This window comes from Oryx dammah, unplaced genomic scaffold, assembly GCF_014754425.2.
Source record: "Oryx dammah isolate SB20612 unplaced genomic scaffold, SCBI_Odam_1.1 HiC_scaffold_8, whole genome shotgun sequence".
Lineage (NCBI taxonomy): Eukaryota > Metazoa > Chordata > Mammalia > Artiodactyla > Bovidae > Oryx > Oryx dammah.
Genome location: NW_024070192.1, coordinates 34,495,409 through 34,520,757, shown reverse-complemented (window position 1 = coordinate 34,520,757; position 25,349 = coordinate 34,495,409). Strand labels below are relative to the sequence as shown.

Sequence of the window (25,349 nt, the reverse complement as noted above, 5' to 3'; positions counted from 1 at the left end):
GTAGCTGGTAACAAATTCAATCCTCAATAGCTGACACAGAAAAAAAAAATCCATGATATATTGCTGTGTAGGTGGAAAATTACTTGCACAATGATTATCGTGGTATGATCTCTCTGATGGTTAAAAAAAAACAAAACAACCTAAGGTAGTGGGATTGTACAACAGGGCCATAATGAGGCATAAGGGAATGGGGACTTTACGTTGAGAGTGGAGGTGGGGGATGGGGTGGAGGGAAATCCCAGAAAAAGAGAGCTATTTGATTGCCTGATATACCCACAGGAACAGCCTTATTAGGAAACATATATATATATATATATATACATATATCTCCATGGGACTTCCCTGGTGGCACAGTGGATAAGAATCCATCTGCCAGTGCAGGAGACACAGGTTCGATCCCTGGTCCAGGAAGATCCCACATGCTGCAGAGCAACTAAGAGCATGCACCACAACTACTGAGCCTGCGCTCTAGAGCCCACAAACCACAACTCCTGAAGCCTGAGCTCCCAGAGCCTGTGCTCTGCAACGGGAGAAGCCACCACAATGAGAAGCCCAAGCACAGCAGCGAAGAGTAGCCACCGCTCTCGACAACTAGAGAAAACTAGCGTGCAGCCAAAAATAAATAAATCTCAAAAAAGAAAAAAAATATCCAAAATTGATCAACAGAACAACTGCCTGTCCTTTCAAGGATAGTTTTCTAGAAGAATGTATCATTGCTTCATTTTGCTAGTCCATGTAAAGTTTACATAACTTGTGTCTGGTAGAGAGGCAAATGATTTCTGTTCAGTAAAATAACCCCAAAGGAGGTAGTTTATCACCGTGTAGGACAGTAGCTAGTATGGTATCTCACTCAGCAATTTTATACTTAACATCCTTTATAAAATTGCCTGCAAATAGCAGCTCCTCAACTGTTCATGGAACCAGCATTACCACTTTGATGAGTTGAAAGACTTTGTGCCATTCAGCTTTGATTTATGTTCACTCTAATTTGTATGAATCATGGTTTTAATTTTTTTGAAAACTTATACTTTGACAGGCTGGAGGGAGGGGCCGGACATCCCACCCTTGCAGTGCCTAGAGCCTGCGACCTTTCTTTCAGTGCTGGGTCCTCTTCCAGCCTCTGCCCCACCTTTGTGTGCCCCTGCTCTCTCCCCTATCCATACTAGACTTCTTGGAGGCCTGGGATCACTACGCAACGATGCAACAGATCACACCCCTACCGAGAAAGCTCTGAGGATAGGCACCAGACCACAGGCTCAGAAATGAAGAGAGGGCCTGGCTAGCAGCCAGAGGACACGGGGTGATTGTGTGCAATAAGAAGAGTGGTTATGTCCCTTCCCCTCAAGGGCTAGGCATTCTGGTTTAACAAATTAGCCAGACTGTCCAGTGGCAAAGGTGTGGACATGGAGGAGGCGGAGTTACCTGGAGTAGCCTTAAGCAGACCCCCTTTCAGGGAGGCAGAGCCCCTTAGACAGCAAGAGGAGCTAAGGTTAGACGGCGGGCTGCGGGAGTGGCCTGGGCAGCGGGGAGGTGCTAGGCGGGCTTCGGGGTCACAGCTCCAGGGGAGACCACTGTCAGGGCACAGGCCACGGGGTCCCAGCCTGGCACATGGGGCCTAGAGGAACTGGCCGCCCCACCTCCCCGACGACTCTCCTCCCCTTCTCCATCCTCTCCCTCTTGCAGCCAGCCAACCTTGCCTCGTTCCCTGCGACACTTCTGACCCCTAGATGGCAAATCATGAGCAAGTACACTGTGCGTGTGGCCACCGGCTCCCTCCTGGGCTCAGAGACCTGGGACAGAGTGTCGGTCAGCCTGGTTGGGACCCCAGGCGAGAGCTCCCGCCTGAGGCTGGACGGCTTTGGGAAGGAATTCTGGCAAGACGCAATGAATACGGTGCTGGCCGAGACCTCCTTGCACTCAAACCCCCAAGGACTTTGAGGTGACGCCCCCCAGGACGTGGGCCCGGAGCTGCTGGTGCGCGTGCGTGCACAAGGTGCCCCCAGCACTGCCCGGGCCCCTAGCGCCTGCGGCCCTGGACTCCTGGTTCTGCCGCTGGCTCCAGCTCACGCTGCCCCGGGGAGCGCCCCTCCGCTTCCACTGCTACTAGTGGCTGGAGGGCGAGGGAAGCCAGGTGCTGTGGGAGGGACAGGTGAGTGCGGGGCGGGCTGGGGCCCTCCCACTGAGGGAGGCTAGTGCGGGTGGAGGGCCAGGGAGGGCACCTGTGGGCTGGTGTGGCCACTGGTAGGAGGAGGGGCAGGTGGAGGAGGGGAGATCACCTGGGGTGAGAGTAGGGGCCGCTGGGAAGGAGGGGAATGGTTGGGAGAAATGATACTGATTCGAGGAGAGAGCTGGTGGAGGGACCAGTGGTGGGGAGGAACCAGTGGTTCAGGTAGTGGCGGTGGGTGTAGTGAGTGGAGGAGGGTGGGCCTGGTGGGAAGAGACCAGGGCTGTGAAGCAGAGGGAAAGGGTGGAAAAAAAGTGAAAGTGAAAGCCGCTCAGTTGTGTCCAACTCTTTGAGACCCCAGGCCAGAATACTGGAGTGGGTAGCTGTTCACTTCTCCAGGGGATCTTCCCAACACAGGGACTGAACCCAAGTCTCCCACATTGCCAGGGGATTCTTTACCAGCTGAGCCACAAGGGAAGCAAGGGAAAGGTTGGGGAGGCAGGCAACTGGGGCCCCACAGAAGAAGGGCATGAAAACGATCAGCACGCCCTTCTCTCCAGCTCTGCTCTTTGCCCCCTCCCCATTGGCCTCAGCTGTTGAGCTGGGGTCAGTGACTGGGAGGGAGCAGGCTGCAGTTTGCTGAGGCGGGGTCTGCCTGGAATGGAGGGGCTTCTCCACCCCCAGGAAGAAGTCAAAGAGACAGGGAGGCCAGTGGCCGACTGATGCTCCAGACCAGAGTTGCCTCACCCCAGGTCTGAGGAGAGGAGGGGGAGAGGCTGGGGTTCTGAGGATTAGGGCCAGGTTCCCCTCTTACATTTTCCCTCTCCCAAGCATAGTCGTCTGGCAGGACAGCCACCCTCTGCTCTGTGCCCAGAGCCAGGCAGAGACTGTGGCGAGGCAGTAGAAATACTGATGAGCAGTTCAAGGAGACTTCAGGCTGGCCCTCCCTAGGATCCCCACTTCTTAGTTTTTGGCTAATAGGGGGACCACTTGCTCCTGTTTGCTGAGGTCAGCTGAGCCTCAGATCTGACCTCCTCCCCCGCCACCACAGCACACACATGAGGAATTCCAAGTCTTGGGGCAGTCCTCCACCCACCTTGCCATGCCTGAGCTTCTTGTCCCAAAGCCCTCCCTTGTATAACCAGGCCCAGCAGCCACCAGCACCTCACTCCCATCTCCACCTCTGCCCGTTACAGGTGGACTGAGTTTTTCCCAGAGATACCCCACTGCTTGGATGCTGAAAACCTCAAGGAGCTTGATCTCAGCCTGCGCTACTCAGTCGCCAAAGAAATGGATCGGAAGGGCTGCATCCTCTCCCTGTGAGCCTGCCTGCCCCACCCAACACCTTCCCCGCTGCAGCCCCTCCTTCAGGGTGGACTAAGGCCCACTGTTCTTGGAGCCATTCTCACCCATCAGGGCTTCCGCAAGAATGACCAGGAAGTAAGTTCTAAGAACGCTCCTTCTTTGTTAACACAAGTACAAACACCTTCCTGCTATCTGCTCTATCTTCGCCATTTCTGAAAGCCTGCAGCCTCTGCCCTGTGGGTCTGTTTGCTGGTCATCCCCCTCCTCAGACTTTGTAACTACATCTTCAAACTGTCCTCAACAGTTAGTTGTTCTGAACACCTGGAAACAGGCATCTCATGAATATCCTCAGCCATCAGGAAAAAACACCTGAAGCAGAAAGACTTTTTCCTTTCAAATTGCCATCTACCTTTTGGGGCCTTGTGCCTTGCATGCAGGCTTGAAAACCAGGCTAAGTTGAAGGATTTAGGAGTTTCCACTCTCCAATATCCATGTCTCTTCCTGAGTGCACCATGGGTCCAAACTATACATGTGGAAAATCAGTTCAAAAACCTCTGGACACACACTCAAAAAAAGCCATGGGTGATCCTTGGGAGTCTAGTGGCTAAGACTTCACTTTCCCAATGCAGGTGGCCCAGGTTTCATCCTTGGTCAGGGAACTAGATCTCATATGATCAACCAAGACTTTGCATGCTGAAATGAAGCTTGAAGATCCTGTGTGCCAAAACTAAGATCCAATGCAGCCCAATAAATAAATAACCATTAATAAAATAGCACTGTTGCCACAGCCCAAGATGATATTCTGGTTTAACAAATTAGCCAGGCTGTCCCAGGGCCAAGGTGCAGGAGAATCAGTCATTGACCTGGTGAATTTTAATTTTAACAGGGAATTAGAACCCCTCATAGTTCAGAATCCAAAACAGAATGGGCTTGGACACTGCTGTTGTCCAGCATTCTTCACTCTTCTGACTTCTCAAATTCTACTCAAATCCCAAATGCAGTCCATGCATAACACAGAGTGCCTGAGGTTCCACCAGAAATGGGTGGGGCTGAAAGAGTGGGTAACTCCTTTTGAATTTGACTAAATTCTGATCCCTTGTTTTCTGAGAAACCACTCACTAGTGATGTCATCCATCTAGCTGGGGCAGGAGAAAGGGAGCATCCTGAAGTGACGGTGCTGGAAGCAGGAGATCTGGGTCCTGGGAGCGGTGGTAGTGCTGAAGGAAGGGGACTTGGGTCCCTGGTCTCCAGGGCGACCCTCTGCACACGCACCTCCTGCAGAGTATGTGTTTCCGCATACTCTGTTTAAGGAAGACACCTTCTTTGCCTACTAGTTCCTGAACGGCTTCAACCCAGTCCTGATCCAATACTGTCATCACCTCTCCAAGAACTTCCCTGTCACTGATGCCATGGTGGCTCCTGTGATGGGCCCCAGGACCAGTCTTCAGGCTGAGCTAGAGGTGAGGAGTGCAGGGGGTCCAGGCAACCTTCCCTCCCCTCCGAGTGTCCTCAGAAGCCCAGATGCCCTGGCTCCCAGTCCCCCAGATCCCTTCTCTTCCACCCAGCCCTGACCACCCTTCACCCTTTCCCACTCCTTTCCCAGCTAGCTCAGCCACCCCTTTAAGTCAACAGCTCCTGCTCATCCCTGGAGGGAGGTGTGTTATTCTTTGAGGGCAAAGATGGAGCGGGCAGGGCTCAGTGTGGAATGCTCTCTCCTGGTGCTTTGCCAGGCTCCCTGCATTTGGTGGGACCTTACCATTCAGAAAATTGATTCTCATGGTTTCTGAGGATGCACTGAAGCTGGTGAACAATGTGCTTCTCAAAGTTGCTGTCTCCTCCAACTCTGGGCTACCAGGAGAGAGGAGCCCTCACCCCTGAGGGTGCCTCCTGCATCCCAAGGTGCCATTCCCCAGCCAGGCTCCCTCTCTCCCTGTCTGTCCTTGAAGTTTGGGGCTGGCCACAGCAGAAGCATCTCCAATACTCAGGCAGAGATCTCTTTCTTTTTTTGGCCCTGGGCTAGAATACCTCCTGGCTCTGGGGAATAGGATTAAAAAGTGATGGTGAAGTCACTCAGTCATGTCCAACTCTTTGCAATCCTATGGGCTGTAACCTGCCAGGCTCCTCCATCCGTGGGATTTTCCAGGCAAGAACAGTGGAGTGGGTTGCCATTTCCTTGTCCAGGGGATCTTCCCGACCCAGGGATCCAACCCAAATCTCCCACATTGCAGGCAGACCCTTTACCATCTGAGCCACCACTTCCAGTTAAATTGGGGCTTCCCTGGTAGCTCAACTGGTAAAGAATCTGCCTGCAATGCAGGAGACCCTGGTTCGATTCTTGGGTCTGGAGAAGGGATAGACTACTCCACCAGTATTCTTAGACTTCCCTGGTGCCTCAGATGGTAAGAATCTGCCTGCAGTGTGGGAGGCCTGGGTTTGATCCCTGGATCAGGAAGATCCGTTGGAGGAGGGCACGGCAACCCACTCTATTATTCTTGCCTGGAGAATCCCCATAGACAGAGGAGCCTGATGGGCTACAATCCATGGAGCTCACAAAAAGTTGGACACGACTGAGCGACTAAGCACACACAGCACACCAGCTAAATACTTGCAAGTGCCCCTACCCCTCGCTGCCTCCCTCAGCCTCCCAGGACTGCCCCCTGTCTAGCCCTCTTCCCCATCTTCTCCTCCCATAGAAGGGCTCTCTGTACCTGGTGGACCACGCCATCCTCAAAGGCGTCCACTCCAGCGTCATCAACGGACAACCCCAGTTTTTGGCTGCCCCCCTGACCCTGCTGCGCCAGCACCCTGGTGGACCCCTGCTACCTCTCACTATCAAGGTCAGCAAGGCAGAGCCCTGGGAGGGAAGGGGGGAGGCATGTCATCTGCTCAGGATGACTGAAAGCTTTTCCCCTTCCCAATGCTGCTGTTTCAAGTGCTGAATATGATGTATTGTCTCATCCTACCCTGCCCCTCCCAGCCCCTGCCCCACGCAACCAGGAACCTGCATGACTCCGTGCTGGTCCCAGGAGCCCTCAACTGGGCTTTCCCACATGTGCCAGCAAGGTGGCCTTTTGCCAGGGTCCAGCCTCAGCAGAGTCCAGGGATATCCTCAGGATGGATGACATCGGCGAATTAAGAAAGATAGATAAAGAGATAAAGAAAGAGACACAGGGTGACCAAGCTTCTTCGAGCGAGGCCCCTTACTTTATTCTTCTCGGGGCTTTTATACCCTGAGTTATACAAACAGCAAGGTGAAAAATGCAGAGTCAACTCAACATTCCATCAGTAATAACTTTTATCAATATCAGGTTCCTTCCTGCAAAAGTCTTATTTTTTGTGCCATCTTTTATTTCGGAGGCCTGTTGATATTCCATGACCTCCTTTTGATAAAGGTTGGTCAGCCAGAATATCAGAACAATGATTTTCCCTTAAAGTGTTTCTTCTTAAATTTTTAGCCTGTGTCACCCTTAAAGTACAGAGTTATATTTTTATGGAGCAAAGATTCAGCAGGTTACAGCAAAGAAAGAACTTATTAACTCAAAGTCTAATGTTGCTAATGCTAAGGCTATTACTTGTTTTTTCTACATCCTGACTATATGCACTCCCAGGAACACAATGGATAAGGGATGTGAGAACTTGGCAGCAAGCATTGCATAGGCTCAACAATGTTGTAAAAGCTGCCATATAAGCTAGAATGCTAACAGAGGGTTTGAAACACTCCTTTCATGCCCAGGAGATTTATTAACTAAAGCCCTAAGTTAACTCTTTTGGTCAGGGACAGCCCCCTGCTAATGTCAGAAGAGCTGGTGAAAGACATAAAATAGTAAGACAGACAGATTCTGGTTTCGGGGGTAGATGCTCGAGCCGGTCCAGGGGGTCCGTCGAGTCCTGAGGCCTTGCTCATCAGGACTCTTCCGCATGACCTTGTCATGGGTCGGATGGCCCAGGGATTCCCTCGAGTCCTGTGTGACCTTGTCATGGGTGGGATCTCCCATGCTGGCTCCTGGCAGCCTTTGATTATTTTACCTCTCAGCAGTGTTTCCTCTCTTGTAGTGGATGTGATCTCATGCAGAAAACACTCCTCTGGAGTTTACTGCATGCCCAGGACTGTTCTAAGTACTTCACCAGCATTAACTCATTAAATCCTCAGAGCAACCCAATGAAAAAGATTATGATCATCAACTTTATTTTACAGATAAGGAATCTGAGTCACAAAGAGGTTAAATAACTTTCCTGGGGACATGGGGCTAGTAAGGGAGCTGACCATGTGATCTGGTCCCATGGGCAGGATGACAGGTCACGCTTGCTGCACCTAGTTTCTGCCTGACACCCACCCCTCCCCCATACACCCGATTCCAGCTCTCCCAGACATCTGGCCCAGACAGCCCCATCTTAGAGCCCAGCAACTCACCTGAGGACTAACTCCTGGCCAAGACCTGAGTGCGACATGCAGAGTTCCTGGTGCACAAGATGAACACACATTCGCTTTGAACCCACCATCTGATGGAGGCCTTTGCTCTGGCCACACTATGGCAGCCTCCCATGTGCCACCCCATCTTCAAGGTAAGGGATCCCACCTGTCAGTGTCCAGAGCTGCGGGGGACCTGGGGCTGCCTCATCTAACCTCAGGCTCTGGTTCTCCCCAGCTGCTCATTCCTCATTTCCACTGCATCTTCCACATCAACCTTTATGGCTGCATTAGGCTTTTTGTACCAGGAAAGTTCAGCTAACCAGGTCAGGCCTGGGATCCTGGTTGTCAGCAGAGAGAGCCAAGAAGGAGCCAAGGCTGGTCCTGAGCCCCTTGCTCCCAGAAGCTGTGGACTGTCTGCTCATTACAGATAATGTCAATGGGACGGCTGGGCAGCCTGGAACTGATGGCCAAAGAGCTGGAAACTCTCACCCACTGCTCCCTCTGTCTGCCCTACCAACTGCTGACCATGAAGTTCAGGACCTTGCCAACTACTACTACCGAGACAGCATGCTCCAGATCTGGGCAGCCATAGAGGTGTGAAGCTCCCCAGAGCCTGAGGGCTCCACACCTCACCCTTGGCTCCATCTGTCTTGGTTTGTTCTTCAACTTCTCATCTTCTCCCCAGACACACTGCTGTCTTGCAGTCCTTTCCTGCCTCCTCTTCCTTCCTAGCTGTGTGACCTTGGGCAAGTCAGTTAACCTCTTTGTGTCTGAGAAATGCTGGGCTGGATGAAGCACAGCTGGAATCAAGATTGCTGGGAGAAATATCAATAACCTCAGATATGCAGATGACACCACCCTTATGGCAGAAAGTGAAGAAGAACTAAAAAGCCTCTTAATGAAAGTGAAAGAGGAGAGTGAAAAAAATTGGCTTAAAGCTCAACATTCAGAAAACTAAGATCATGGCATCTAGTCCCATCACTTCATGGCAAATAGATGGGGAAACAGTGATGGACTTTATTTTTTAGGGGCTCCAAAATCACTGCAGATGGTAATTGTTGCCATGAAATTAAAAGACTTTTGCTCCTTGGAAGAAAAGCTATGACCAACATAGACAGCATATTAAAAAGCAGAGACATTACTTTGTCAACAAAGGTCCATCTAGTCAAGGCTATGGTTTTTCCAGTAGTCATGTATGGATGTGAGAGTTGGACTATAAAGAAAGCTGAGCACCAAAGAATTGATGCTTTTGAACTGTGGTGTTGGAGAAGACTCTTGAGAGTCTCTTGGACTGCAAGGAGATCCAACCAGTCCATCCTAAAGGAAATCAGTCCTGAATATTCATTGGAAGGACTGATGTTGAAGCTGAAACTCCAATAGTTTGGCCACCTGATGGGAAGAACTGACTCATTTGAAAAGACTCTGATGCTGGGAAAGATTGAAGGCAGGAGGAGAAGGGTTCGACCGAGGATGAGATGGTTGGATGGTGTCACCAGCTCAATGGACATGAGTTTGAGTAAACTCCATGAGTTGGTGATGGATAGGGAGGCCTGGCGTGCTGCAGTCCATGGGGTTGCAAAGAGTCGGACACGACTGAGCAACTGAACTGACTAACTGTCTGTTTTCTCATCTGAAAATGGAGCTGATAGGAGACCTACCTCAAAGGTTATTATTAGAATTGAATGTAAAGCCCTTAGCACAAATCTCAGGTGAATATGATATGCTCTTTGAGCATTGGCTATTATTATTATTATTCTCCTCAAAGACAGTTGTCTTGTCTCTAGACTTCCCTTTTAAGTCTCCTTCACTGGAGACATCCTTGGGATGTACCTCTGGCCTCTACCCTGGAGGCCAGGTGTTTTTGATGTCTGGCTTCTTTGTGGGTCCCCATCCCTGCAGTTCCTGAGCATAACCACCTCCCTTGGGCACTGGGCTCTGTGATGGCTCTACTTCATGAGCCTCACGTGGCTTCATTTTTTGTCACATGAAAGGAAAGTTTCACGCGGCATCTCTTCCCTCGAGTCTTACCCCCGCCTTCCACTTTTCCTGCTCAGCATACATGGGTCCTAGGGAGGCTAGGCACCCTGATTCTCTCTCTCTCCCTATCCGAACACTGCCTCTTGCTCAAGCCCAGCTTATACCCGCTTCCCCTTGAAGTCCTCAGGGACTCCTCACAATGAATTTGCATAGCTGGAGGTGCCCGTGTCAGAACTCTTCTTAGCAATGGCTCATGCGCTCTGCCATGGCTGAGGGTGGATGCTGTGGTGAGTGGGGCAGGCTCTGCTCTGCCCTTTGAGAACTAGTGGGGGACATGGATGCCAGCATCCCTGTCCAAACAGAGAGGGGCCTGGGGTCCAATCCTTCGTTGTGGTTTGATGTGGCCTAGACGACTGGAATGCCGAAGCCCACAAGGCCCGTAAGCAGGAAAGATGAGGACACGTTTCTCAGATGAGGACAATGGTGACTCAGCTATGACTAAAACGAGAGCTTTAGATTTTTTGGGAGAGAAACCAGTCATTTTCTAATATTTAAATGTTGGCCACGGATTCAACTTGAAAAAGAAAACAAAAAGCGTGGTGGTCAGCCAGAGACTGAAGCCTCCAGGCTTGAAGCTTGGCTGGCGCTTCCTAGAATGTGAAGTTGCCCATTCTCCTTCTCTGGCCTCAGTTTCCTCCTGTTAGGGCAGCTGGTTTCAGTGGCCTCTTCCAACCCCCACCCTGGGGCAGCACAGGCTCCCAACTGTGTCACCACGTACTTCTGCCCCCCTCCCATCATTGGCATCTACTACCCCAACAACCACGCTGTGAGCAAGGACTTGGAGCTGCAGGCCTGGGTCAGGGAGATCTTCCAGAGGGGATCTCTTAGCCGTGTGAGCTCAGATGAGGTATTCACCCCTGCCTGCCACCCTCAAGACCCCACTTTCCCAGGACAGCAGACCCCGGGTTTCAGCTCTGCTACCTCTGCCGTCTCCATCCAGGAGTGTCTTCCAGCCTGGACAGCTGTGCTGACCTGATTGAGTTTCTCACCATGACCATCTTCAGCTGCTCAGCCCAACACACTGCTGTCAATACTGGTCAGATGAGGGGAGATTTTGCAGGGGACAAGCCAGGTCATGGGGGATGTGGGCCCAGCAGAAGTCCTGGCAGCCTTGTGCCTACTGAGTCTAGAGGGTCAGTTTGATTTCAGAGGCTGGATGCCCAATTCTCCCTGTACCATCCAGCTCCCCCCGCCTACCTCCAAAGGCCAGAGCCTGACAAGCCTGGTGGCTTCACTCCCTGAGGTCAATGTCACGTGCCACTCCCTTGAGCTCTTCTGGAGTGTCAGCGATGAAACCAAGGACACTGTAAGGTCCAGGGTGGGGTGGGGTGGGCTGGGGTTTCAGGTTCCGGGAGAGTGAGTGGGGTGAAGAAAGGCTGCTGGGGACACTGCATTACTTGGAGGATGCACCAAGCAGATTGGGCTTCTGGGGGGCAGGGCCTGGAGTGATGTAGTTGCTGGGGGGTGTGGTTTAGGGTGGCAGGGGTTCCTAGTAGGTGGAACTTAGAGTGGTCTGGGTTTCAAAGGGCTCATGGCTTGGGAGGTCTGGGTAGGCTGGATGGAGGGTGGGCTTTTGCCTAGAATGGATGGTGGGGTTGTTTCAAGTTAAATGGGTCTTAGGTGGTCTGGGTTCTTAGGTAGGTGAGTGGGACTTGGGTGGTGGTCTGTGTCCTTGGGTGAATTTTCTGGTGGCCTGGGTCCCAGGGGACTCCAGGTGGATCAGAATAGCTTTTGGTTGAAAAATGGGGCCAAGGCTTGTGGGTCAGGAGCTCCAGCCTTCTCTCCTGCCATCCCAGCGGTACCTGGGCACCTACCTTGATGAGCACTTCACTGAGGAGGCCCCGAGGAAGAAGACTTCTGTCTTCCACAGCCCCCTGGCCCGGATCTCACGGGACATCCAGGAGCAAAACCAGGGCCTGGCGCTGCCATTTGCATGTACCTGGACCAGGCTTTGGTGGGAACAGCATCGCCTTGTGAGCACGGCGCGCCCCAGCCCCGGCATGCACCCACAATAAACACAGAGACAGCCCCCGGGCTTGTGTTTGAAGTGATTTTATTGGAAAACAGGCAGGTGCAGGGCAGGAAAGGTGAGTGGAGAGGGGCCGAACTAAATAGAAATGCTGTTCTCTATCAGCACAGGGTCCAGGTAGTAGTAGGGGATGGGGAGACACTTGTTGCGTTGGCGGATGTTGTGTGAGATCTGGGCCAGGCGCTGGCGGAGCGTCTCTATGCTCCTCCTCGGGGCCTCCTCCACGAAGTGGATGTCCGGGAAGTGGCCCAGGGGCCGCTGTGGGCACAGAACCAGGAGGCTGGAACGGAGCCCCACCCCTTCCCACCCCTTTGGTCCTTCCCCTTCAGCAGCCTCCCTCCCTGCCTCTTGCCCTTGACACCCCTTTCTCGTTGGGCTCCCAGCCCCCCAGTCTCCTGCCTCTGCTCAGAGGTTCCCCACCCCCACCTGCACCCCCAGGCCCAGGACACCTTGTCATCGGGCTCCCGACTGAGTGTCCAAAGCACCAGTAGGGTGATGCATGTGGTCTTAATATCCGGCAATGTGTCAAGAAAGGTCTCCAGCGTGGTCAGCCCCTTGGCCTGTATTGGTGGGTTCCGCATGGATGATGGGAAGTTGGGCATCCAGGCAGTGAACTCCAACTGGAGGTGGAATAGAGAGGGGCTTCTGGGTCAGAGGGCACCCAAAGACCCTCGGGTGTCGATGGTGGCGGGGATTTAACTGGGGACTCTGGTTGAGACAGATCTGGGCCAGACTGGGGATTATGGCTGAGGCAGAGTTCAGACATTGGGGCTGGGATAGAGGTCAAGTCTGGGCCTGGGGCAGAGGCTGGTGAGTCCAGGTACCTGCCCTGTGTTGACAGCTGCGTGTTTTGCAGAGCAGGTGTAGATGACAATGGTGACATATCGGATCAGCTCAGGCACAGTTCGCAAGCATGTGGGGAAGCCTGGGGGGGAGGGCAGGTGCAGGCAGGTAAGGCCCAGGCCACATTAGTGTTGCCCAGGTCCTGGCTGGCCCACAGAGGGCATGGCCAAGCCCAGCTCACCCTGTTCTTACAGCACTCCAGGCTGCCCCTAACCTGCCTGTTTGGCCCTTGTTCGGCCACCACCCACCCTCACCCCCAAGGTGGGGTTCAACTGGGCCTTGGCCAAATGTCCTCGGAGGCTTCTCCAAGCTCGCTTCTCTTTCCTGTACCCCACCTGAGCACCTAGCTCTGGTTGCCATGGTGAACCCAGGTTCCAAAAGCCCAACACATTCAAACCAGACCCGTCATCTTCCTCCCTCAACTGCTTCTCTTTCAAAGCCCCCAGCTCAAAGAATGATACACACCATCCACCTAGTTTCAAGAGCCCAAAACCCAGGGGTCACCCTTGGCTCCTCCCTCCCACCACTCAGCCCCCACCAGTCAGCAAGTCCTGTCATTTCTGTCTCCCAGCTAGCTCTGGCATCCTCTTCATCCCCAGAGCCCCCTCCCAGGGCAGGTCCCTGTCATCTCCCTCCCGGACACCATAGCAGCTTCCCAAACTATTCCCTGACCGCCAGTGCAGTCTGACATCCTACTGTGCACATTTCATCTCCCCAGACACCCCTCGACAGCTCCCTCTGAATGCGGAGGAATTCCAGACTCCTTAACCGGGCTGCACCCAGCCCCTGCTCCTGGCTTCAGCCTCATCTCACAGGAGGCCGCCCCACTCCCCCCACCCCAGAACCCCAGCTGCAGGGACTTATCAGCAGTCCCAGAACTAACTCTGCTCAGTCTGGCTTTCAGGTCTTTCCACATGCAGCTCCCAAGTCAGGACTCTCCAACCCCACCTCTGTCATCACCTGGCTAACCTCCCATTGTACAAATCTTAGCTAGATCTTAGCTTGCTGCTACCCACCCCTCACTCTCTACCTGCCAGCCCTCCCCAAGCTGGGGTAGGTTCCCCTGGCCCACGCTGGGTTCCTACAGCCCTTCCCTGGGTTCCCCACAAACTGCACCAGTCTTACACCTGCCCCTTTACAATGAGTGGCTACCCCTAGAGACTGATCAGCTCAACGGCAGCACCTTCAGGGTCTCATTCCCTTTGGCCTTCCCAGTAACCAGTACAGTGTTCACCACGTCTTAGGTGCTCACTAAATACTTGTTGAGTGGGTGCCCAAGTGGCACGTCTTCAGGATTCGCTCCCCATCCCCTCTCTCTCCTGAAGCCTGCCTGCTCCTCGCCAGCTCCCCCACCTCCAGTACACACTGGCCTGACCTGTTGGAACTCATGCCCCATTTCTCAGCCCACAAAGGTTTTTTTTTTTTTCCTTGAAGCAAGAGACTGGAATCTCTCCAGGTATCTACCAAGATGACCCATAGCCCCTGAGCTAGTCAGGGACCCCCAGCTAGTCAGGCTTGCCTCCTCAACCTCTCTGAGATACCACTGCTCCAGCAGCCAGAGAAGAGCCCTGTTGAATCCTAGGGCTCTCTTTGGCCTCCTTCAGCCCAAAGTGAGACTAGCTCCAGCCCAGCCCTGGGTCCCTGCTGGGGGTCAGGCCCATACCTGAATTCTCACGCCCTAGTAGGCACTCCTTGAATATCTCCTGCACCCAGGACTGCAATTCCAGGTCACCTTCCACAGCAGCGTCACACGGGTAATAGTAGGTGATGATCTCTGTCACATACCTGACCAGGGGACAGGACCTTAGTTTGAACCCCCAGTGCCTTCCCTCACCATGGTTCTCCCACCTCCCTTAGGATGCCCCAGCATCAGCTGACCCAGAGCAGCCCCAGGCCTGTGGGTGGGCAGAGGTAGCAAGAGGAGCGGCTGGGCAAGGTCAGAAAACACTCAGAGTGGTCCCAGTAAGGATCAGATGAGGCCCACAGGCAGCTCAGAGCCCAGACAGGGTCTGGCAAGCCGAGGCAGGCTGGGGCCAAAGCAAAGAAGGGGGCCATCAGGCCTCAGAGGCCCCACCCAGAGTGTGAGCACATGTGTGATCCCCACACACATTCCAGACCTTATCCCCAAGCCCCAGGATGGCACCCCTGGTCCTTAAAATCTCCCCAGACCGCCTCTAACATCCCAGGGTGTGTCCACCTCAATTGCCACCCACTGCTGCCCTGACCTCACCTCTCCAGTGCGTCCCACACTGCCAGGCTGTCCTCACGGTAATAATACCCTGGCAGGTCCTGAACCCCACGTCTCACGAAGTCATCAGGGAGGTAGAGGTTGTCGTAGTTGATCTCCGACAGAGCCCGCACCATCGCCTCAGCAAAGCCGGCCAGGCCCAGGGACATGCTCTGTTAGGGACCAGGCAGACCTTGGTGCACACTGTCTAGGGATCCTCTGACTCCTGACCAGCATACCCAACTCAGCCTCTGGAGCCTAGCAGACACAGCACCCGTCTTAACTGGTCCCCTCCCTCCATGCCCACTCATGATCTAAAGGCAGCTGGGAAGTTCAGCTTTAGTCAAACTGCAAAGGCCAGAAGGGAAACACATGTCTTGTGGGGTTGGAGAAAGAAGTCTTACCCTGGCAGAGAGACCCCCTTCATTAAGGAGGACAGCCCGCCCGATGCTGTTGATCTGGATGGTGTATCGGGTGTGGGGGATGAGGAGCTGTTGGTGGGAGCAAGGAAGATGATGAGAGAAGGCTGAAGTCATCCCCCACAGAATATCAGCGCCCCCTGTTTCTGCAACATCAAACCCTCAACAGGCCTCCAAGCTGCTTCCCCAAGTCTAGCTGGAGTCCTGACTGCTGAGCAAACCAGGCAGCTTTCTGGGGATGACTGAGGGCAGCAATGTTTCATAGAGGCCCCTTGGCCCAAGCCCATACCTTGTAGAGGGGGTGGCACATGGGTAGCTGCCTCAGCATGGCCAGGCAGAAGGCCTCAGCGATGAGGTGGGTCTCCAGCAAGTGAGAGATGCCCTCGTGGCAGTAGAACTCAGCATAGCGCACCCACGTCTTGGCCAGCAGCCAGTCCCACTCGGAGTCACTGGGCAGGAAGATGGGGCAGTCGGGCCCGGGGGTCTGGCTGAGCTGGGGGTGAGGAAGGAGAAAGTGTTAGGTGAGAGCAGAGACCCACATACACAAGGGCTCCTACTACACGAGGGAGGCAGAAGGGAGATCAGGGGGTGAAAACCCCAGCCCCTATACTCCAGTCCCTCTGGTCCTCTGAGCACACCAGGGCCTCCCCTCCCTTCTCACATCTGCTCCTGCTCTTCCCTCTGCCTGTGCTACCTTCCCCAGCCCTTCCTCTACCTGAAAGCTCCCACTCATTCTACAAGAACCAGCTCAAAGTCTGCCTCCTCTGAAAACCCATCCTTACCTCAATCCCATAGTCGCCACACTCAGCTGTGCAGGCTGTGCAGTGCACAAGGGCACCCAGCTCCCTAGGAGTTAGTGGTTCATTGAAATCTAGTCTGTACCGCTCCACTAACAAGCCAGGAGCATCAGAGCTGGGCTGATCCCCACTCCCACCCCAGGGGATGACTAATTCAGACATGATCCTGCTGGAAACCTCTGGGAAGAAAGCATCCCAGTTTCCCTTCCAGCCAGGCCACACTCTCGAGTTAGCGGCTAAGTTTGATTAGCACAGTTTTTCTAGCAGATAAGCCACAGCAGGCACTGACTTATCAAGCAGATGGATGAATGGAGTCAAAGAGACAGGCTTATTCCTACCTGGTCACTTCTGTGCATACAGACACAGTACCCACACTCTACACACTGGGGCTTACACACGAGTGCACCCACAGGGACCCATCTTTATGCAGCATGGGCATACGAGTGGCAGCACAAAGATGTACCCATGAAGGGACCCTTGGAGACTCAGTCTGGTGCTTACAGCCATACACCAGGCTCACCACTAGCCACACACAGAGACAGGGACATACATAAACATAGGTGTATTCTTAAATGCACACATAGGAACATAGACTCACACAGGCACACATGCCTACACAGAGATAGTGCACACTCACAGGCACAACCCTGTGTACCTATAGGTACACGCACAGGGACATAAAGTTCACATATACACACACACAGGCTGATCGACTGACCATAAACTCACACAGATAGAAGTATACAAGTACACACACTGGCCCACGCAATCACACATCTCTTCATGTACACACAGAGGCTCACCCGCTGGCAACATTCGGGCAGCACCCACCCCCAGGCCTGCACCCCAGGCACCTGGATGGCAATAGGCAGGAGGTTCCCTTCCCGGCCAAAGTGCAGCAGGCAGAGTGGGGCGCAGTGGTACTGCTTCTGGCCGTTAAGTTCAATGGCAGGAATGCCCTCCAAGATGCGGTAGTCGGCCAGGTAAATGTTCCCCTTCTGGAGAGGAGCCTTGATGAGTCGACAGGTAGGCACCCAACACGTGGTACCCAGGACCCACGCCTTGAGTGCGGGGTGCTCTGGCTCCCCAGGTGTGGGGTTGGCCAGGACCCAAGTCGGGGAGTGGGGTAGGGGGTGGGGGTCTGCCGAGGAGTAGGTGGGGAGAGACAGGGATGCCAGGAGAGAGGGAGGAAGGGAGGCTGTGGGGGGCTCAATTCCAGAGCAGGCTTCACCTCCAGTTCCGCTTGTAGGCACGTTCCCTCTCCCAGGAAGGGGGCCACCATGTCGTCTGTGACCGGGAATTTGTCCGGGATACGCGTGCAGCGGCAGAGCAGGCCTGGGTTGATGCCATTGAGGTACTGGTACCCAAAGAAGCTGTCCTCTGCCCAGTGCTCAGCCACGTACTCTGGGGGGACAGCGCGGGGACGTCACGAAGCCACCCACTCCCCCTCAGGGTCAGAGAGGACGAGAGCTGAGGCCCGGGGAGAGGGAGGAAGGCCATGGACCACCGAGATTTCGGGAGGAAAACCAAGCTCCAGGCCTCGGCCTCCCGTTGAGCCGCCGGAGGGGCGCCGGGCGGCGTTTTCCGAGGAGCCGCCAGAGGGCGCGCTCGCCTGTGCGATTCCGACCGCCGGTTCTCTGTGCGGCTCCCACCCCACATCCCACGCGGGGGTCCTGCCTCCCGCCCCCGGCTCGAGCACCTGGGGCCGATCTCGCCCCGCTTCCCCGTTCTCGTTCCCACCCCATACCGAAGACGACAGATTTATTGCCAGGGAAAATTTTCTTAATATCCTTCAGTCTCTTCCAGGACCGTTTGCTGTCCACCAGGCCGCGGAGTTTGAACCCCAGTGCCCTAGGACAGGGGATTCGAGGGGGAGGCCGTCAGAGATGGGGTCCAGTGCCCCTGGGACGGCGGTACAGCTGCCCCACCCCCACCCCCAGGGTCTCTTGAGTCCCTGAGTCTGGCGGGGGCGGGGGTCTCAGGGTCGCCCCGAGGCACAGCTCAAGGCCTTCCTATGTCTAGGTCGCCGAGTGTCACCTCTCTAAGGTTCCCGAACCCTCTCTTTCCAGCTCCCGCTGCCCTCCTGGCCATGCTGTGGTGGGCGTGGAGCGGGACAGTCTTTGCAAAAGCCCTCACACCCCGCCCCTCACACACACTCACATGGGGCTCAGGCGGAGGAAGAAGGAGGCCGTCTTGGTGAAGGAGTAGCGCAGATTTAAGTCCAGGAACTTGGTGGCCTTAAAGTTTATGAGAATCGGGAACCCCGGGATATAGCCATTCCACCTGTAGGGAGGAGGGCAGGGCTGGGCATCTGGGGTCCAGGACACAGTGAGGGGGCAGAGAGCGGGTGTCAGCCGTGAGAGGGGCCCTTGCGCAGCCCCAAGTCCTTACTCCGGCCGGTTGGGGTTTCTCCGGGCAGGAGGGCGGTAGCTGGGGATGTGTACGTAGTTGGGCAGGCCAGGAACAAAGACTCTCCAGCTGCAAACAGAAGCGGAGCCGGTCGGTCCTGATGGCCACGCACCATCCCAGGGCACAGCCACCACTGGCCCCCTGACCTCCCGCAGCCCCTGCCCCCCACCCCCCTCACTGGTAGAAGTCCTGCTTGGCTCTGAGCTCCTCCTTTCGGTGTTCCAGAAGGATCGGGAGTGTGTCATCTGCTGCTGTCTTTCCTGTAGGGAGACCAAGGAGGAGGCTCAAGACCTGCCCCTGCCCCGGCCTGCCCCTGCCCACTTCGGGGATGAGAATTCAGCTTCTGTCCTCAAGGCCAGCACTGTGGGGAGGTGGGACAGGGCCAAGGATGGGGAAGGCTTACCCTGGGAGAGAGAGGGTGTGTCTTCTCCCAGAAACTCAGATGAAAGGATCAAAAGGATTATGGGCCACCCTTCCCTGTCCTTGCTCTACCCTTCCAGGGGCTCTGATGCAGGGAAGTCCCTCTTCTAGAACTCCTGGAACATGAATACCTAACAGTTATTTAGAACTTACTGGCTACCAGGCACTTTCTAAATATTGTGTTAGTTGCTCAGTCATGTCCGACTCTGCAACTTCATGGACTGGGGCCCGCCGGGCTCCTCTCTCCATGGGACTTCCCAGGCAAGTATACTGGAGTGGATTGCCATTTCCTCCTCTGGGGCATCTTCTCGACCCAGGGATCAAACCCAAGTCTCCTGGGTCTCCTGCATCACCTGCAGATTCTTTACCATCTGAACCACCTGGGAAGCCCTTCTAAATACTTATGTCAATAATTTAATTTGCACAAGAACAGTTTGAATTATGAGGCAGATGACTATTATAGACCCACAGTCTGATCTCCACAATTCCAAAAGGTCCAGAAATCAAGTTTTTGTTTTTTATTATTTTTTTTTTCCACAAATAGGTACACACTTCTTGGCCAACCAAACCTGATCTAAATTTACCTGAGGCTGCATAGAGCCTTGATTTAAATCACTCTGAAACTACTGAGTTTTGGCTTGCAGAAACATTGGACATATTTGCAGTTACCCTGGCAGATGTATCATGTAACATACAATATGTGTGAGTGTACAAAGAATATATACATATATGAAGATACATTTGTGTAAATACATACAGGAAGTCCCTTTAACTGTAGTTTCACTTTCCCTAGTTTCAGTTCCTTGCAGTCAACCTCAGTCCAAACATGTTAAAAGGAAATTTTCAGAAATAACATTGGCTTCTCACATCAACCCCATGAAGTAGGTTCTGCTGTCAGCCCAGTTTGACAAAGGAGGACACTGAGGCTTAGAAGAACTTGAAAATGAGTCCAGATGCCCAGCAAGTGGTGAGGCTGACACTCACATCCTGCCTGGTAGTCCCAGGCTGGCAGGTGCCTATCGCTGCCTCCCTATCATTTTCCTTCACAGGCCACCTTCCTTCTCCTTCTATCTGCCTCAGCTCACATTGCACTCAGGGTGAACAATGCCATCTGGAGTGTGTGACCCATAGACACAGTTCAGTTTCATCCCTGGGGTGGGAGCCTTCATCCTTGAAGGTCCCAGCCGGTCATTCAAGTCTCCCTGCCCTGGTATTTCATGGCAGCTGCCCCACCCAACCCCATTCGTGCCCGCCTCCCAGCATTACCCTGCCTGTCCCGTTTCCATACCACTCAGACCTATCACTGTGAGAAGATGCTCTGAGTCCTCTGTGAGGCCCTCTCTTATCGGCCCCACCTGGCCAGGCCTGCTTCCCTCTGCCCCTGTCTCTCCTTTCCCCAGCTCAGGCCCTGACCCCTTGCTCCCAGGGCAAGGACTTGGCCATGGGAAATGAGAGAAGGGAGAGGGGCGGTCAGCCTCTGAGAGGAGGAGCTCCCCACCCTCAGCCCTGCCTCCCCTCTCATCTGCCTCGGAGGAGGCCAGAGGAGCATGGCTGGTTGAGAGAAGGGAACAAAAGAGGACAAGATTGCATTCTCCTTGGAGCAGCCACACAAGGGTGGATATAAGGGTGGATGCAAGGGACTTGGGCCCTCAGGTCCTGTCCCTTTTCCATAGCAGCAATCAAGTGGCTGGGAAAACAGCTGGGGTGGCCTTAACTGGCCACCTCAAAGAACTCTTGACAGTCGATATGAGTAACAGGGCCTTGGATTGGACTGCAAAGGAGCCTCACTGAATAGGGGGTGGAGTGAGCAGTGAGTCCTTTGAGAGAAATAAGGTGTCCTATTGGAGTGATTGGAAGCCCATTGGAGCCACAGAACATCCCATCAGTCTAAGAAATGCTCAATTAGAAATCCAGGGCATCGTGAGAAGGTACAAGACCTCCTGTTGCAGGGCCTTGGAGGGCTGTTGAACTATCAGGGCTTCTTCAGAAAATAACAAGGCAGCAGGCAGAATCATGGGAGATCCTATCAGAGTAACAAGGCATCCTGTTACAGTAATAGCACCCTGAGGGGGTAACAGGGAGTCTTCAGAGCAGCAGCGCCTGCTGCTTGGTGTACATAGGGCATCCGATCAGAGTCTTGAGGTCTGAGAGTAGCCAGGCTTCCTGTGGGCATTGAGGGGAGGACTGTAGAGATAATGGAGAGCCCACTCTGAGAATGCTGTCTGCAGTCAGAGCCTGGGGTCCAGAGAGTAGCGCCCCCTGCCTCGTTCCTCCAGGCTGCAGCCTTGAGCCGGGCCCAGCAGAGCAGCATGGACCATGGCTGGTGTGGGAGAGTGACAGGTATGCCTGGTGCCCCTGTCAGGCTGGCACTTGGCTGGCTGGCTGGGAGCCTGGGGTGGCCACGCTCGGGTGGCCAGGCCAGAGCGAGGGGCTTCATCGTATGGGATGGAGACAGTGAGGACTTACCTGTAGCCTCCCGGAGCGCCAGGGTCTCATAGCCGTCCATCCACTGGTAGGCGGGGAAGTGGTAGATGCGGCCATTGGGCGCACAGACCTGCACGTATTTGCAGTACCAGGGGTTCTTGGGGAAGAAGGAGTAGCGCTCCTTGTACAGGCGGACGATGATGAGGTCCCCCAGGTCCTGCTGACACTGGACAGTGTAGTCGTCCACCTGCGCGGGCACAGGGCCAGCTGAGCAGGCCAGCCTCCCACCTGCCTGCCCCCTCACCCAGGCCCCCCTCATGCTGGGCGATGCTCACCTCCCTAGACCAGGATGACCCGATTGTTGGGGTCTCTGTCCCTCCCACCTGCCTGACCCCACCTGGGCAGGACTCCAGGCCCTCCCTCTCTGCATCCTCGGCTCCTGAAATCCCCTTCTCCCACTTCCTCCTCCCCAGCCACCTGAGGCTGCAGGAGCCATGAAGACCCCCAGGGACTGGTGCATAAGGGGTCTATATAGAGCCCCCCCAAGCCTCCTACATCCTTAAGAGTGGGCAGAAGTGGTCCAACCAGCCCCCCGTTTCCTCCCACTTATCAGTGAAGGTGTGGAGATTCAGAAATGTCTACAAAGATAGAGTGACCTACTAAGGTCACATAGCAGCAGGTGGCTGGACCTGACTCGAAATTAGGCTGAGGGCCCAGCAGATGGGGCCTTTCATCACAGAGCAGGAGAGTCCCTGCTGGACAGGCTGGTCTGATGCTTTGTATGACACAGAATCCAGTGGAAATTTAAGCCAGTGATGCTGAAGCTTAACAACTTATTGACCAAAGACACATTAATAAGTCTTTTGTTACCTGAACATTATTTACCAGAGATGGTTCAGTATTCACTTACATAACAAATCACTGGCCATGGATCTTATTTTGCAAAAAATCCCCTGGTCGATAATGTGTTAATTCAGGAAGGGTGAGTAAGAATGGGAGAGGGAGGCCTGAGGAAGAGTGTGAGAGAGGAAACAGGAAAGGGATGAGGGGAGAGGCGGTGGAAAGAGACTGGAAAGCAGGAGAGATGAGACAAGTGGGAGAGGGTTGAGAGGTGAGGGATGCAGGGTGAGTGATGACAGAGAGAGAGGTGAAGGAGAGAGGAAAAGAGGTGAGAAAAGAGCAGGGGGCCGAATGAGAGATGATGGCAAAGGAATGAGAGGTGACGGGCAGTGAGGAGGGAGTGGAAGAAGGCTGGGAGCCAGGTCTTGGGTGAGGGCCTCTGAGCCGCCTTGGAGCCCCAATGCTTTCAGAGCCCGGTACCCCTCCATCCCTCCCCTTTCTCCCCAGGCACACTCACACACACACAACCGCGCGCACACACACACACACACACACACACACACTCACCGCACCAGTTGCAAAATCTCTCCCAAAGTGGTTCAGCAGCTGCTTATGGCTCTCTCCCTGAGTCCCCACGATGATCAGAGAGATGGAGTCCATGGTTCCCGACAAGAATTCGGTGCCTGTGGCCACCCTGACTTTGTAGGTGGCCATGGTTGCTCTTCAGGAGGCAGGAAGCGGGCTCAATCGCAGACACAGTGAGGGGGGCCACAGGGGGGCCCAAGCCAGGCAGGAAAGGTCAGACACAGACAGGAGTGGAAAGGTCAGACTTCCGAGGTAGAGAGGTGAAGCAGGGACCCAGGGGCTGGCGAAGCTGCTGCCCCGGACGGGGGTTGGGGTGGCACCAGGTCGGGTGCAGGACAGAAGCCTGGCAGGCTGGGGTGGGGCTGTGCTCCAGGGCCAGTGAGCAGGCGTCTGGGCTGCAGGCCCTCTGGGAGCTGGCAGGGAGGGACAATAGGCAGGGTGCTGGGCCTGCCCCTGAGAGGGCGGGTAGAAGAGGCCTTGGATGGAGGAGACTTCAGGGTGGGGGAGCCAGTCCAGCCTGAGCCAAGGCCTCAGGAAAGTTAGGGGGAGGGCCCCCAGATCTTTATCAGCCAACAGTTTCTTCCTTCTACCCACCCCTATTGGCTACAACACTGGGCACCCTGCTGAGCAGGGCTGTGGATAGCAGATCACTAGCACTGGTTCTGGGGGCCCTGGTGGGTAGAGGTCAAGGGAGGGGGGACACAGCATAAACCCACTGTCCAGCTGGCCTGTTGCCTTGCCATTCCACTCTGGGAAATGGGCAGTTAGTGCCCACAGTAGGAAAGCTGGCTTATCCTTCTGTCCCAGGGCCCAGAGCCCACAATACAAAGGGTGATGAGTGTTGAAACTAGAGCTTGGGGACCCTAGGACACACAAAGTCCCCAGGAAGGGGTCAGGGATCAGCATGAGGGGGTATCTGTGGCTTTCTATGGGGCCACAATCAGCCAAAGAGGGATTGGGATTGAATACAAATGTAGAATACTGTTGGAGTGAAATTTGGGGCATAAGAATTAAGCTAGAGACTTCCCTTGTGGTCTGTTGGTTAAGAATCCACCCGCCAATGCAAGGGACATGCGTTCCGCCCCTGGTCCAGGAAGATCCTACATGCCACAGAGCAGCCAATCCTTACACCACAGTCGGACCCACAAGTCGCTCCTACTGAAGCCTGAGTCTAGAGCACATGATCCACAACAAGAGAAGCCGTCCTGAGGAGAGCTAGAGCGTAGCCCTCACTCTCTGCAACTAGAGAAAGCCTGCTTGATGCAACAAAACCCACAGCAAACAAAAAGAAAATAAATAATTAATTGAAAAACAACTATTGCATCATGAGGAAAAAAATAAAAAGTTAAAAAAAAAACAAAACTAGCAATTCTTTTAAAAGTCAGACCAGTGAGTAGCTCTGGGATAAGAGCACAGACTCAACATCAACCCCTCACACTGCCTCCTACTCCAGATCAAGCAGATCAAGCCGGGTGGTGGCAACTTCTCACCTTTGGGACAATGACATCATCCTTTCACGTGGCCCCCAGGGCCCCCTTCATGGGTCTCATCCCCCACCACATTCCCCTTTTCTCTCTTCTGCCTGGGACTAGGGGCCTCTCATTCATTCACCAGCAGACACGATGGAGCCCCCTCCTGTGTTCCCTACAATTTATTTATACATTTACTTTTGGCTGCTCTGGGTCTTTGTTGCTGCGCACAGGCTTTCTCTAGCTCCGTGAGCGGCTGCTAGTCCTTGTTTCAGCGCATAGACTTCTCATTTCAGGGACTTCTCTCGTTACAGAGCATGGGCTCCAGGGCTCCGGGCTTCAGTAATTGCAGCACAGGCTCAGTAGCTGTGGCACGCAGGCTCACTTGCCCTGTGGCATGTGGGGATCTCCTCAGACCAGGGGTCTTTTGAAACTATGTCCCCTGATTCTCAACCACTGAGCCACCAGGAAAGTCCCCTCCAATATATTTTTAGGGCTTCACAAAACAAATCCCTGCTTTCCTTCATGGAACTTACATTCTAGTAAAGGAAACAGACAATTTTACCTAACAGCCAGGTAAATCAAGTACTATGTTAAAGAGTGATAAGAGCTGAAGAGAAACTATAAAGTGGGGAAAGATAATAAAGTGTAAAAGACCACACTTTAGATATAGAGTAGCCAGATGTCAGGGGCTTCCCTGGTGGCTCAGTGGTAAAGAATCCACCTGCCAATGCAGGAGATGTGGGTTCAATCCCTGGGTTGGGAAGATCCCCTGGAGAAGGAAATGGCAACCCACTCCAGCACAGTCAGTTCAGTTGCTCAGTCGTGTCCGACTCTTTGTGACCCCATGGGCTGCAGCATGCCAGGCCTCCCTGTCCATCACCAACTCCTGGAGTTTACTCAGACTCATGTCCATTAAGTTGGTGATGCCATCCAACCATCTCATCCTCGGTCGAACCCTTCTCCTCCT

The 25,349-nt window shown here is 54.1% G+C and overlaps 1 protein-coding gene and 1 pseudogene across 1 annotated transcript; one reads left to right on the top strand and one right to left on the bottom strand.

Annotated features, from left to right (window-relative positions):
* Positions 1 to 1,737: 1,737 nt before the first annotated feature.
* On the top strand, positions 1,738 to 11,932 carry LOC120866643 (annotated as a pseudogene).
* A 21-nt stretch (positions 11,933 to 11,953) lies between these two features.
* Positions 11,954 to 23,261, bottom strand: ALOX12B (arachidonate 12-lipoxygenase, 12R type). The gene is made up of 15 exons (XM_040243432.1): positions 22,893 to 23,261; positions 21,528 to 21,732; positions 18,820 to 18,901; positions 18,624 to 18,710; positions 18,393 to 18,515; positions 17,980 to 18,083; positions 17,464 to 17,636; positions 17,087 to 17,230; positions 15,725 to 15,928; positions 15,421 to 15,507; positions 15,020 to 15,189; positions 14,453 to 14,574; positions 12,771 to 12,871; positions 12,396 to 12,566; positions 11,954 to 12,204 (listed from the first exon to the last, which is right to left on the bottom strand). The coding sequence occupies exons 1-15, from the start codon at positions 23,037 to 23,039 to the stop codon at positions 12,025 to 12,027; spliced, it is 2,100 nt and encodes a 699-aa protein (XP_040099366.1). The 5' UTR covers positions 23,040 to 23,261; the 3' UTR covers positions 11,954 to 12,024.
* Positions 23,262 to 25,349: the final 2,088 nt, after the last annotated feature.